Genomic DNA, 14,116 nt, shown 5'->3' with positions numbered 1-14,116 from the left:
GGAAGGGCTGTCGTGTGTCCTTCTGCCTGTCTTTCGTTCCTGTTAGGCAGCCGCAGTTCTGTGTCTGCTGAGCCGTGGGAGGGAGTACGGGGACAGCAATGATTGTTTGGGCGTTTCCTTTTCTACCATGCCTGAAAAAGGGTATTTTTTTCTCTCTTATTCCAGCACGGGACACCTCCGTTACTCATTGCTGCTGGCTGTGGGAATATTCAAATACTACAGTTGCTCATTAAAAGAGGCTCAAGAATCGATGTCCAGGATAAGGTCCTAATTCTATTTTATTGCAAGTGAATTGATTTTTAAAGTATTTCCAAATGTCTCCTAATCCTAGAGGTAAAAGAAAAAATACGTGTGTCCTAATTTGTTTGTCAGTTTCCTGTAAAGAAAGACGGGCTGCTTACAGAGCCTGGTGCAGTCTGACGCGTATGTTAGAAAAAGGCAAACATTTATCGCCTCCTTGGCTCTGTTGCCAAGATCCACATTCCTTTGTACACATTTGCTCAACAGTGTGAGATGTCATGCTTGGAAAAGTTTGCATTGTTTGATTAATCACACCAGAAATGTATTTACCTGCATGTTTACTGGGCACCTGAGTAAGAATGATACACTTTGAGGACTAGCTTGCATTAGCAGTGTAGACAGAATTGAGTAACAGCTGACAGTCATCACAACAGATCTGTCGTCACTGTCCTTAGACTTTCAACGGAGCTGTAAATGGACTAGATCCAACCCTCCGTAATAGGGGAATTCTAACCACAGGCTCAAATGAGCATTTATAAAAAGAAAAATAATTCTTTATATTTTGAAATAATTTTAGTGTTACAAAAAAAGTTGGAAAGATAGTACAGAGTTGCCCCTAATGTTAACATCTTGCATGAACATGGTGAATTTGTCAAAACTGTAAAATTGAATGAGGGTTTTATTGTTCTGGGAAGTTGCTTCTTTGAGATTGGTTATCACGTGGGAAGGAAGATATAATGACTCCAAGGGATGCATGCATTTAAATCTGTCAGCTCTCTAGAAACGAGACTCCACATTGGTTTTCATGCAGGGTGGATCCAATGCCATCTACTGGGCTTCTCGGCATGGCCACGTCGATACCTTGAAATTTCTCAATGAGAACAAATGCCCTTTGGATGTTAAAGACAAGGTAAGGCCATTTTTCTTCTTAGGAGCGACATGAGGAAGGAATAAAAGGATGCATGTGAGTACTGGCATGCCATGTGCATCGGGACACAAAGAATGAGGATTCAGTACCAAAATCTTCCTGCAGAGAATTTAAGTTGGAAGTTTCTTTTTGCCTGTGGTTTGGTCTAATGTTAAAATCTGTCTTATGCCGACATCTTCCAGGTAGTTGCCATAATATGCATGCAGTGAATGATCATCCCCATAATGTGCAAACTCAAAGTTCTAACAGAAAGACAACCAGATAGAGACCTGAGTCTCTACTCTTTTACTGACTCGCCTTGTGCTTTTAAGCAAATCTCTACCATTTTCTTCTTGTTTGAAGTGGCTGACAGTGCTGACCTTACAATCACTGGCACTAGGAGATTAATGAGATAATGCACATTAAGTAAGGCTTTGCTGAGGGGCAAAGATGTTATAAAAGTTATTGACTTAGCAAGATACCTTACTTTCATTTATACATGTTTCATTCAGTCTACACAACAATCCCATGAATTAATTGGCAGTGCTGGAACCTGAACCTAGAATTTGTACCTTCTCATCCATAATTTATTTTACTATATAACACTTTTCTGCTTCCAATACTGGTAGACCAATTCTACATATTTGGTCAAGGCTGCCACACACAGTTGTATGGGTTGTGCACTGCACCATATCTAAGATATGACATTCACATCAGAGACACCTATTTATTATGACAGTTTTCTGGCAGGTGGTAATAAAATGGCTCATCTTGTCTTTTAAAAATTTGTTTATTCTGACAATTTTGGGGGATGGATATAAGTAAATTATCTTAAAGGAGTTGGATATGTTACTAATTCATGGAAAGTTATTGTATGGGCGAATAGTGAGGTTCTTTAAAATCTCTGAGAATATAAGAAATAAGTTTCTAAGCATAGTCAGGCAATGAAATGAGAAACTGGTTAATAAATAAAATGGTACATTTAAATAATCGAACGATAAACCTAATATTAAAGAGGGAATATTGTGTTCTTAAACAGTCACACAGCTGGAAGGATCCATACGTAAAGATTAAGAACAGCCACCACGGAAAAGGGAAACCCTTCTCACCGAGTTGTTCACACTTGGGATTTATTACTAACGGATGAGCCAAGTGTGTGGGTTTAATACTCACACCCCAAGTCCCTGAACCTGCCTCCAGAGAGGCATCTGGCCCGAAGTGGGTGGGTGATGAGGCAGAACCAGACTTGGCAGTGGGCTTTGTGTTCTGGTGTCCACAGCTGCTCACAGAGGTGACTCTGAATCGTTGGCTCTGTTCCTTTCGCAGTCTGGAGAGACGGCCCTTCACGTGGCGGCTCGCTACGGCCACGCCGATGTGGTTCAGTTACTGTGCAGCTTCGGCTCTAATCCCGATTTCCAGGACAAGGTGGGTCACGGTGGCTGCCACCTCATCTCCTTCTGTTCTCTGCACGGGTGTACAGGCAGCCAAATGGTGCAGTCGGGTCCTCTGGCGTTTTACCCAAGTTAGGTTTCTGTCGTGGATTGCAGAGGGCAGGGACTCAAATAGGAGCACTATCATAACGTGGAAGGTCCGATGCCAGAAACAGTTCTAACCATTTCATTCATTCATTCATTTAGTCCTCTGGACAACCCTGAGTTGGTTTACTGTTATCATTCTCATTTTACAGATGAGGGAACTGAGGCAAGGAAAGGTTCCATAACTTGCCCAAGCTCACACAGCTCATAAGCGGTGGAGCCAGGACTCTACCCCACACCATCTGGTTTCGGGGTCCATGTTTGTAACGACTGCACTGTAACAGCCTCTCGTAGGAAGATGTGTGTATCTAAAGATGCTAATAATGATGGTCTAGGCCTCACTGTCCTTACAGACCACAAGGCCAGCCCTTCCCTTGCCTGCTTACCCTGATGACTTCCTTGCCAAAGCAGTTGTACTGTTACGACTCACCTTCGTGTCGCACACTCAGCAAATCTTGAGGCATCAAGACTGTCAGAAGAATTCTTGCTCAGAGAAGTGCTCTCCTGCCACTAATAGTTTCAGATGAAGTCAAGGAAGGCACTTTTGTAAGAAAGATGCTATAGATCCACCCACACGAAGGCTGCATTGTTCAGAAAAGCAGGGCCCGTGGTTCCAGTGGGCTCCCGAAAGGCCGTCGTCAGTCATGTGCTGAGACAGCCGGATTCATCAAGCACACAGGTGTTGAAGGAAGAAAACTAATGAAGGAGAGATGTCAGATCTTCCTGTTTGTGGTGGCAGCTCACACCCGTGTCGCCATTTCAGATTAATGTTTTGCTCCAATATCTACAAGCTCTTTCCCCTAGCTGCCTTGACTTTGCTACTGAATTTGACCACACTCTCACCATGCCTAGCACTTTCTTTCACGTTATTGCATTTTCCTCCTCCATGCACTTATCTCCTTGCCAGGAAGAAGAAACCCCCCTCCACTGTGCTGCCTGGCACGGCTACTACTCTGTGGCCAAAGCCCTTTGTGAAGCCGGCTGTAGTGTGAACATTAAGAACCGAGAAGGAGAGACGCCCCTCCTGACAGCCTCCGCCAGGGGCTACCATGACATCGTGGAGTGTCTAGCTGAACACGGAGCTGACCTGAATGCCTCTGACAAGGTGCTTTATTGGGGAAGGTGTCGCACCCACTGAGAAATGATCTGGGGAGCTAGAGGGACCACAAGACTCCTTAATTCCTTTCCCTAAGATAACAAACTTGAATACAGCAAATCATCATTATCCTTTCTCATCCCTATTCCAAAGATTCTGTGAACTTTTCTAGATTCTGTTTAATAATTAATATTCATTTCTGGCATGTAAAAATATTTATGAATTGATCAGATGGCTTTGGTCTCTATTTTATTCTTAGCCTTTTTAGCTTTGGAGCAGGTATGGTGATAATCACTGAATCCAAGACAATCCTCATTGAGGACTAAAATTGCCATCGCCCTATTAATTTTTAGGTACACAAAGAAATAGGTGGTTTATTTACTTCCATCATCTGCTATTTTGTAAAACGACAATAAACCACTCTTATTTGGCTGTCAATCTCAATTCTAGACCAGGTGTTCCATTTTTTAATTACGCAAATTCAGTATAATCTGTTTTTATTGTCAACTTGCACATAAAATGAGGCTGTGCTGTTGCTATATATAGTTAGACTGGGATGCAGTAGTTGAGTTAGTGTCTGCCATTTGTGAAGTATTTTCTTGGTACAAAACAGTGGTTCTCAACTAGGGGTGACTTTGCCTCCAGGGACATTCGATAATGTCTGGAGACATTTTTTGGTTGTCACAGCTGGAGGTGGGGGTTGCTACTGGCATCTAGTAGGTGGAGGCTAGTGGTGCTGCTAAACGTCCTGCAGCTCACAGGACAGCCCCCGCAACAATCACCCGGCCCCAAATACCGGTGGTGCTGAGGCTGAGAAACCCTAGCACAGATAAGTTACAGAAATGTTTCAGAACTCTCTACCCAGCTCCTAAAACTCAACGTGTCTATTCACCAGGGATTCTATAATGAATCCCCAGGCTTGTTTTTTGTAGGATGCAGAGGTCGAGCATGTTAATCTGTTTCTCATTTATATGACAGCCCTTGAGCAAATTATTTCACATGGCTTTCTCAGTTCCTCCTGATGCAAGTTAAAATAGTAGTCTCTCTACCTAGGACGTTAGTAAAGATCGCTGAGCAAATGTTTTTTAAAGTGTTTTTCAAATACTTTGATTAAGTAGGACATCGGAGTATCAACAATTCTTACGTTTTATAAATTCAGAGGCAAAGAGCAGTGTAGATTCGTCCCATCTGATTGTACAGCCCAAGCCTAAAGTAACCAAGCTCACGATCAGCTCAGACCGGGATTGTTCGGACGGGAACATAGAAAGCCTCCTCTGCCCGCTCGTTGTCACGTGCCTCCCCGCAGGAAAAGTTTATGATGTTTTAAGTCCTTCTTTGGGCTTTTTGGTTCTGATCCTGTTGCCAATTAGACCTCACCCAGTGGCGGCAGGAAAGTGGAGAGTCGGGGGCCACATGCCCAGGTGAAAATCACCCGTGCTCCGTGGGCTTTGTTTCCAGGACGGACACATCGCCCTTCACCTGGCCGTGCGGCGGTGTCAGATGGAGGTCCTCAAGACTCTCCTCAGCCAGGGCTGCTTCGTGGATTTCCAGGACAGGCACGGCAACACCCCGCTCCATGTGGCCTGCAAAGACGGCAACCTGCCTATCGTGGTGGCCCTCTGTGAAGCAAACTGCAACTTGGACATCTCAAACAAGGTATGTACGGAGGGCAAGACCCCTGCACATTCCAGCTGGGTTCGTGCGTTCACCTGCTTGCGGGTTGGGCCGAGTTTCTGTTTGCGTCTCTTCAAAGTGAGTGTTACTCATGCGGACGCGTTCCCTTCCCTAGGGCTCTGCCGTTTTAGGGCATATTTTACATGTGACTTTTGAATAATTTCCTAGAGTAACAGAAAATTATTACATTAGCAAGTACTTCCTGCTCACCCTGGCTTGGCACTGCATCCAGTGTGTGTGTGTGTGTGTGTGTGTGTGTGTGTGTGTGTGTGTGTGTGTGTGTATGGTTCTATAGAGCAGTAGCCCCCAGCCTTTTTGGCACCAGGGACCAGTTCGTGGAAGACAGTTTTTCCACAGATGGGGGGGTAGAGGGCTGGGGTGGGAGGTGGAGCTCAGGCAGTGATGCCAGTGATGGGCAGCGGCTGCAAATACAGATGAAGCTTCACTCACTCACCTGCCGCTCACCTCCTGCTGTGGCGTCCGGTTCCCAAGTTTCACAGCAGACAATTTTTCCACGGACGCAGTGGGGGTGGAGCTCAGGCAGTGATGGGAGGCCCAGTTCCTAACAGGCCATGGACTGGTAACGGGACACAGCCCAGGGGTTGGGGACCACGGCGATAGAGGAATCAGAGAACATGGTACAAATTGGGGCATCTTTCTGAAACGCTAAGTCTTCAGGAAAACATCTGATGATACTGTGGTTCGATCAAGGTTCCTAGGACCATATTTTTCTTGTTAGCTTTTTGCATTGAGAGTTTTATAGTCAAAAGTTCCTAATACCTTTTTTCTGATGCTAAATAAATTTAGTAAGACCAAAGGGATCGTATCATTTGGTGAATAATAGAGAAATGAAAATAATTAATTGTATGATCCCAGGTCCATAAAAAAATCCTATACGTTGACTCAGAGAATTCAGCTACCACCTTCCTTTGTCCCTGAATCCCATCTAGCTGTTAATTACCAAATAAGGTAGAACACTTGGATATTCATGTGGCTTTAGTCCTATAGCTGTATGAAAGTTCAAGTACTGTTCTGTTATGATTGTGTTAAAAACAAAGTCCAAGCGGAATTAATATTTTAATTGCAGGGAAATGTTTGTTTATCAATGGCATGTGCAATGCCAGCAGGGTTTTAGTACAATTTGTTTGCGGTAAAAGAATTAATGTCTGAAACAGCTGGAAAATTATACTTCTCTAAAAAATTATTCCTCTGGCTTAATATGTGATTAATTCTAATGGAAATAGAAATTGGTAATCTTCACATTGTGGGAATGTGAACAGGCAGCGTCCTGGGTCTCAGCCATCAGCTGCTGGTTGCTTTCTTGGTTCGTCCTAATCTTGCCGAGTCAGTGAGGTAAGTGGCTTAAGGGGAAAGCCAAATGTAATATAAAATAGCATAAAGACCTTGGCTTTCCTTCCCAGATTCTTTAAGTGAATCAAAAGCGGCTTCGAGGAACATCCGTGCACTGATTTGACTGCCTTTAGGCTTGGCCACTGTATGCACAGGGGCTACTGTGCCCAGCAGCTGGGATCGGCTCCCTCCATGTGACGGGGCAGGGAGGAGTCGAACATCTCGTGGTGCTTTGCCCTAACCTAGAAAGGGAACAGGTGTTCTTTCCAGCTTCGCCCTACACCTAAATGCAAAAAGTGCACTTATTATCTTTGCTCTTTAAAATTCCAATAAGACAATCCCAGACATTCATGTTTTAAAACAACTGGCTTATTTAATGGAAAAGCCTCTACGTTTTTGCTACTGCAAATGGCCATGATAGTCATAAGTGCTGGCGTAAATTTGCGTTTCTGCTACATACGGCATGGCAGTGGTACACAGAGGGCCACCAGGAGATCATTTTGTCATTGAGTTGAGCTCAGCTAGAGCAAGAATCATCACTTGCCCAGCTTTTTTTTTCTTTTGAGATAGAGTCTCACTCTGTTGCCTGGGCTAGAGTGCCGTGGCGTCAGCCTAGCTCACAGCAACCTCAAACTCCTGGGCTCAAGCGATCCTCCTGCCTCAGCCTCCTGAGTAGCTGGGACTACAGGCATGCGCCACCATGCCCGGCTAATTTTTTCTATATATTTTTAGTTGTCCGATTAATTTCTTTCTATTTTTAGTAGAGACTTGGTCTCGCTCTTGCTCAGGCTGGTCTCGAACTCCTGAGCTGAAGCGATCCACCCGCCTCGGCCTCCCAGAGTGCTAGGATTACAGGCGTGAGCCACCGCGCCCAGCCCATTTGCCCAGTTTTAACCTCTTGGGATCCACAGCAAAGTTCAGACCCGAGATTCAGAGCCCGTCTGGGTCAGAAGTGTGCTGGGCCCGCAGACAGGCTCCCTGGGTTGCTTTCGATGCTCCGATGATTAGCAGGTCCTGACGTTGGGGTTCTCAGGCCTTCTTCAGAAGGGCTGGTGTCACGCTTGTTTTTCAATTTTTTTTAAAGCAAAGGCGATGAGGGCTCTAGAGGGGCTCAGGAGACATGCAGGGAGGTAAAGGAAAGGCATCATTTCCCACCACGGCACATCCAGCTTCACACGGACTCCCGCAACCCGGTGACAGCCTGGACGTGGCACGGAGGCATCTACGATCCATGGGAAGACTGTGGCTCTTTCCCTGTGTTGTTGTCTTGCCTCTTCCTTACCTGGATTAAATTCCCCCAGAGATAAAAATGGCAATTCAAATCCTACCCCTGTCGGGGACCGCCTCACTGTCTTTGATGCTCATGCAATGAAAAGACATTTCTTCATCCTTCATTCTTCTCATATGGCAGCCAGGAGGGGACTGTTTAACCCGCTGCGTTACCGCGTTAGAGAACACACACAAGGAAATGAAATAGACGACGCAGAGTGCATGGCCCTTACCCAGCTCTTCCTTTTGAGTTGGTGCTTCTTACAAGCAAGGATGGAGAAGCGTGTTGTGCACACATGTGCACGTGCACACACACACGTCTGGGAGTACAGGAGGACTCCATGTCTGGCAAGCGGAGGCCCTTGTCAGACTGTGCAGAGCGTGGAGGGAGGAGCTCACCCGAGCGCTGCTTTTAGACAGACACGCACACATGCCAGCACAGCAGCATCTCATGCTGTCATCACTGCTGTAACAGGGACACAGGTGCTTTGGAAACATGGATGCAACGATTCGGACATTGAAGAAATCGGAGAAGACTTTTCACAGGTGATCCCGTAAAAATGATTAGGGCTTTGACAGAGGGAGAAGCGAGGACGCCTGTCTCACGCCGAGGGGAGCAGTGTGTCTGCTGGGGGCTGTCGCTGACACGTAGTGGGCTTGGGCGGGTATTTAGGTGGTGGGTATTTAGGTGGCGGGTAATGGGGAAAGGCATAAAATGAAGCCAGGAAGAGACGCTGGGTCCAGGTGGTGTCAGACCTGGAATGTCACGCTAAGGACTGTAGATTTTGTTCTGTCCAAAACCAGGGCCTTCAAAAGTGTCAGTTTCCTCCACCCCGTCACACTCCTGCACGTTGACTCTCTTCCCTTCTGTAAAACTGTGTACGTTCTACAGCCAGAATTATATCTCCCTTACATTGCATCTTCCAGACACTTCATCTGAACCTTCAAAAGCTTCTCTTTCCCTTCTCTGGTTAACTCTAGGATATTTGGATGCTTAATAACTCGTTCTAATCACTGTAGAAGATAATAGTAAAGAAATGTAATGCGTGTGCACACCGCTGCACTAATTATACTACACAGAACTGGACCTCCCGGGGTGTCCACCTGAGTGCGCTGGCTCCGTGAGTCACGGCACGGCCACGCAGTGAATGCTATTCAGGAATTCACAAGAATGTGATCGGTTTAGTTACAGACATGGAAAAGTAGTCACTCTCTATCGTTAGGTGGACAAAGCAAGTGATAGAGTAGAAGGTGGGGTATGATCACATCTTGGCTGTTTAAATTATTTCTCTCCCATTAAGGATTCACAGGTAAGAGCTTGGAAGGAGATGCACCAACAGTGCTTTTGTTTATTCGTACAAATACATGAGGTTACATTTATTACCTGCATTTATTGCATAGTGGTGCAGTTAGGATTTTAGGGTGTCCCTCCCCTGAATAATGTACATTGTACCATTAACCAACTTCTCATCATCCTCCACCCCCACCCCTCACTCTTCTGAGTCTCTGTTGTCTGTCGCTCCACGCTGTACGCCCACCTGTACACGTTTCTCAGCACCCGCCTAGGAGCATGAGCATGCGATACTCGTTCTTCTGTGCCTGGCTGCTTTTACTTAAGACAGTGGCCTCCAGTTCCATCCATGCTGCTGCAGAAGACGAAATATTACAGAGGGATGGCTCCAGGCAGGAGGACCTGGGGGCAGGCAGGGGTGAGGGGAGGGAGCAGGGAAGGAGGACGTCCACTTTCTATTGTATGTTCTTCTTACTGTTTGGATATTTGAAACGAGCACGTGTTAACTTCATGACAGAAACAGTTATTTACAAATAGACAGCGTACATCAGAGACCCCCACACTTCCTCAGTTCACAGCATCCTTAGGGTCTCAGTGATTGCTTTTCATGGTTCCCTTACGGGCCGAAGAAATACCTGACAGTTCTGTTCATAAATTGAGTGGCTCAGTACAAACACCTTAGTAAGCATGTCCTAACGACTTAGTAGCCATTGAGAAAAATAATACACATAAATTGAAAGAAAACTCCTATTTTTATCTCATTCTTACATAACTACCCTGTTGGGCACTGCACAGCTTCTCAAACCTCGGGCTCAGGTTGGACACGCCACCCTCATTTCCTGTTCCATGGTGATTCTCTCGAGGTACTGGTTCTTAGCACAGCAACCGCTAACCCCCGCTGTGTAAAGCTAAGATATCATTAAAAGGAAGGTGGTACAATCTAGTGAAGAGACTCTGAACTACCTTGAGCTAGCGGTTCACCTGGTGTCTGCACTTGGGGGCTCCATCAGAAACTTCCAGTATTCTTTGGCACCCCCTTGACTTCACTGCAGTGCCCTGAGGTGCCTTAGCACACAGTTTGGGAGCCATGGGAAGAATAAAAATTTGGTGGGCATGTCCTTGAAATTTCACTCATTACAGTGTCTTCAGTATCTGTCCTTCCATCTTTTCTCCCCTGGCTGTGTCTAAATATGAACTACGGTGCAGATCTTGCTAAAACTTTGGGGCCCTGAAGCGCTTGGCTCCTTCCCGCCAGCACAGCAGGAAACTTAATTTAGTTATCCCATGATAAGCCGCCCACTCCTTCATCCTTTGAAATTGCATTTTAAAGTGACTCCTTTAACTGCAAAGTACTTGAAAACGTTCTGCCTGGCGGGCCTGCCTCCGTGGATGCAAAATTTTTTGGAGAGAGGAGACAGTGCCTCCTATTTCTTCCTGAGGACCCCAGATCCCTCCTTAATGCTGTCCCCCCTGCATGTACACCCCGAACCTTAGCCTCAGCAGCAGCGTGAGGACTCTCTCTGGTGTTTTTTCTCCCCCAGTGTGGACGAACGCCTCTGCACCTTGCGGCCAGCAACGGGATCCTGGACGTGGTGCGGTACCTCTGTCTGATGGGCGCCAGCGTGGAGGCGCTGACCACGGTGAGTGGTGCCAGGGCTTGGCCAGGACAGGGCCGGGGCAGGGGGCTTCGAGCCTCCAGGGCAAGAGGGGACAGGGCTTGCTGGGCAACGCGTTCTAAAGCAGAGAAGCTGCTGTTACGCGGTGACTCCTTCACTGCAGTTACGCGAACATTCGCCCACACACACCCAGTTTCATCTCGAGTAATGTCCATCCTCTTGTCTCGCTGGGCCCTGCTCTGCCAGGGGTTCCCGCGGGTTCCCACTGGCCTTTCTGTTTTCCATGTTACACAACAGGGCCTCTGTGTCGTTGTGAGATACGTGCATTTCGCTTTCCTAAATGCTCCCCCTCGCCCCAGGGCACTGCAGCCCCCCGGGGAGCCCTTTCGGGAAGATATGCTGCAGGATGGGCTCTCGCTGTTGGCTGTGGTCCCCACATCTGCTCAGAGAGGCCAGGCTGCCACATGCCACAGGCACAAGAGCAGGTCTCTGTCGTTTAAGAGTCTGGCTTTGCTAGTGGGCCTGCAAACATTTTGTGTTTTTATTTTTTAGTTTTTTTATGGATGGGGTCTCCCTACGTTGCCCAGGCTGGAACTCCTGGGACTACGTGAGTGCACCGCCATGTCTGGCTCTGAAAATATTTGTAGATTAAATTTCTTCAGTTCCCTTTGCTCCCTCTCCCCATTCCAGATCTGGTTCATCCCAACAGAAGAAACTCTTTGGTTCACATTTCATGAAATAACCAAGAGGGAAATACGTTAGCTAATAAGATACAGTTGCAGTGTTATTGCTGCAGTGAAATATCATGGCTGCAGTGTTGCTGGCCCAGCAGTGGGCTGACTGCCCGTCTTCCTCTGGGAAAGTCCTGAAACTCACAGATTAGAGCTTTGCTGACACAAGGTGATTCTCTAAGGAGATCAAGTGGTTTTTTAATGTGGCAGCCAACATCAGGGCCCTGCAGTTGGAATATAGCCTCATTTCCTGGAGATCATCAAGCGGTTAGCAAACTGTGGCTCTCGGGCCAAATCCAGCCCGCTGCCTGTTTTTATAAATGAAGTTTTATTGGGACACAGCCATGCCCCATGCATTTGTGTAGTCTCTGGCTGCTTCCACACCATAGTGTCGGAGTCGAGTAGCTCCGACAGAGACTATGTGGCCCACAGAGTCCAAAACATCTACTCCCTGGCCCTTGACAGAATTCGCTTGCTGACCTCTGGTCTAGGGTGTGGCCTCCCTGAGCGCACTCATGGTATCTCCATGCCGTTCCTTCCCCCAGAGTAACAGGCCTGCTCTGTGCGGTGTGGGGCCTAGCACTGTGCTTCCTCTCAGCCCGGGTATTGCCAATCCTCTGTGTGGGGCGGGTCCCCGTCTTAGGGCACTTTTGTAACCAGTGCAAACCCACACCTGCCCTGTGTGACCTGCTGGGCCTGGTGTGTCGTCGTCAAGTCCTGCTCGGCCATGTCTGGGCATGGGGTCCAGTTACTCCATAACAGAGCATTCATATGCATTTTTATTAGGAAAAAAAGCATTTTTTTGTCCTAGAAAAAAACTAGCGAGGACATCTTTGAAAATGCCAGCTGCTGACTCTTGCTGAATAGCGGCGGTGTGGTTGGGGCTGCTCCAGGGTGCGGCTGCCGGCCTCTGCAGGGGTCCTTCCGTTAGCCACAGGACAGTCCTGCCCTGCACCTCCCTGCTCTCCCCTTCCCACCCGCCCTGTCCCGAGGCCCCTCCCGCAGGCGCTGGAGCCCCCCGCTCAGCAGCACTTGTCCCACCACTCGTTCATTCATTCTGCAAACACCGGGCACGTGCTCGGCACCAGGCGCTGCTAAGAACAGGGAGTCCAGTGGTGATGAGACAGGTGTGCCCCTCAGGAAACTTCTAGAAATGGAAGAGGGACGCTGACACAACAGTCAATGAACAGTCACCGACTGGGACAGGGTGGTAACAGGGAGAAATGCATCCCGAGGGAGTCACGGGGTCAGGGGTGCCCAGGAGACCTCCTCTGTCCCAGCCCCTCCAGTGTGTACAGTGTGACCCAGTCACCTCGCCGTCCTTGCTCCTTGGGAATTGTCTGCTGACTCCTAGGAGACACATGGCCCTTGGGCATGATCACCAAGAATTCATCGCTGCCTCCTAGCTGGGCTCCCTGCTTCCACCCTTACCTGTCCCCAGTCCATGCCCACATGGCTGCCTGCGTGACCCTATTCAAACATCAGTCAGATGCTGTCCCTCCTTGCTCAGACGGTCCGACAGCTTCCCATCAGGGTAAACATCCTTAAGATGGGGGCTTCCCCAAAGAGCTGCCCCTGACATTGCTCCCTGACCCCATCTCTTGCTCCTCCTCCTCCCTTGCTTCCCCTGCACCAGCCACACGAGACCCCTCGATATTCTTCAGGCATGACAGCCATCCTGCTGACCCCAGGACCTTTGCACTTGGTATTCTTTGGCACAAGAAGCCCTTCCCCAGGTATCCATATGACTTGCTCTGCTACCTTCTCCAGGTTTGACTCAAATATCACCTTCTCGGCGAGGCCTTTCTGGACTCCTCTACTTTAAATCCCCACCATTGCCCCCTGGACTGCCCATCACTTTCCTGCCTCATTGTTCTCCATAGCACCTATCACCATCTGACTGACTCTGGTTTATTAACCTATTTGTTTCTTGTCCGCCCTCTCCACTAGATTTTTTTTTCATTGTTATCCTGTATTGTTTTTATTTGTATTTTTTATTACTTTTTATTATTTTTTTAATTCAGGATATGATGGGGTTACATTTTGGCTACATGAAATGCATTTGCCTGGCTCAAGCCAGGACCACAAGCATGTCCTTCCCCCATACAGTGTGCCCCATCTCCACTAGCTGTGGGTTTTCCCACCCCACCTCTCTACCCCCCACCCCCCCACTCCCTCCACCTTACCGGCACCCAGTATTACTACCATGTGAGCACATTAGCGTTGATCAGTTAGTACCAGTTTGATGGCGAGTACATGTGGTGCATGTTTTTCCATCCTTGTGATACCTCACTTCGAAGGATGGGCCCAATCTCTATCCAGGATAATATAAGAGGTGCTAGATCACCATTGTTTTTTGTAGTTGAGTAGTATTCCATGGTATATATATATACCACATTTTATCAAC

The 14,116-nt window shown here is 47.5% G+C and overlaps 1 protein-coding gene across 2 annotated transcripts in view; it reads left to right on the top strand.

Moving 5' to 3' along the window:
• Positions 1-14,116, top strand: part of DAPK1 (death-associated protein kinase 1) — a 180,725-nt gene that overhangs the window by 127,423 nt on the left and 39,186 nt on the right. For both annotated transcript variants that reach the window (XM_012659386.1, XM_012659385.1), the window contains exons 13-18: positions 166-264; positions 1,052-1,150; positions 2,474-2,572; positions 3,590-3,787; positions 5,237-5,434; positions 10,904-11,002. In XM_012659386.1, coding sequence (XP_012514840.1) covers positions 166-264; positions 1,052-1,150; positions 2,474-2,572; positions 3,590-3,787; positions 5,237-5,434; positions 10,904-11,002 — 792 coding nt within the window. The remainder of the gene's footprint in view (positions 1-165; positions 265-1,051; positions 1,151-2,473; positions 2,573-3,589; positions 3,788-5,236; positions 5,435-10,903; positions 11,003-14,116) is intronic.

This window comes from Propithecus coquereli, unplaced genomic scaffold (assembly GCF_000956105.1).
Source record: "Propithecus coquereli isolate 6110/MARCELLA unplaced genomic scaffold, Pcoq_1.0 Scaffold608, whole genome shotgun sequence".
In the NCBI taxonomy this organism is placed as follows: domain Eukaryota; kingdom Metazoa; phylum Chordata; class Mammalia; order Primates; family Indriidae; genus Propithecus; species Propithecus coquereli.
The sequence above is the reverse complement of the archived record's forward strand: the minus strand, read 5'-3'. Positions and strand labels throughout refer to the sequence as shown.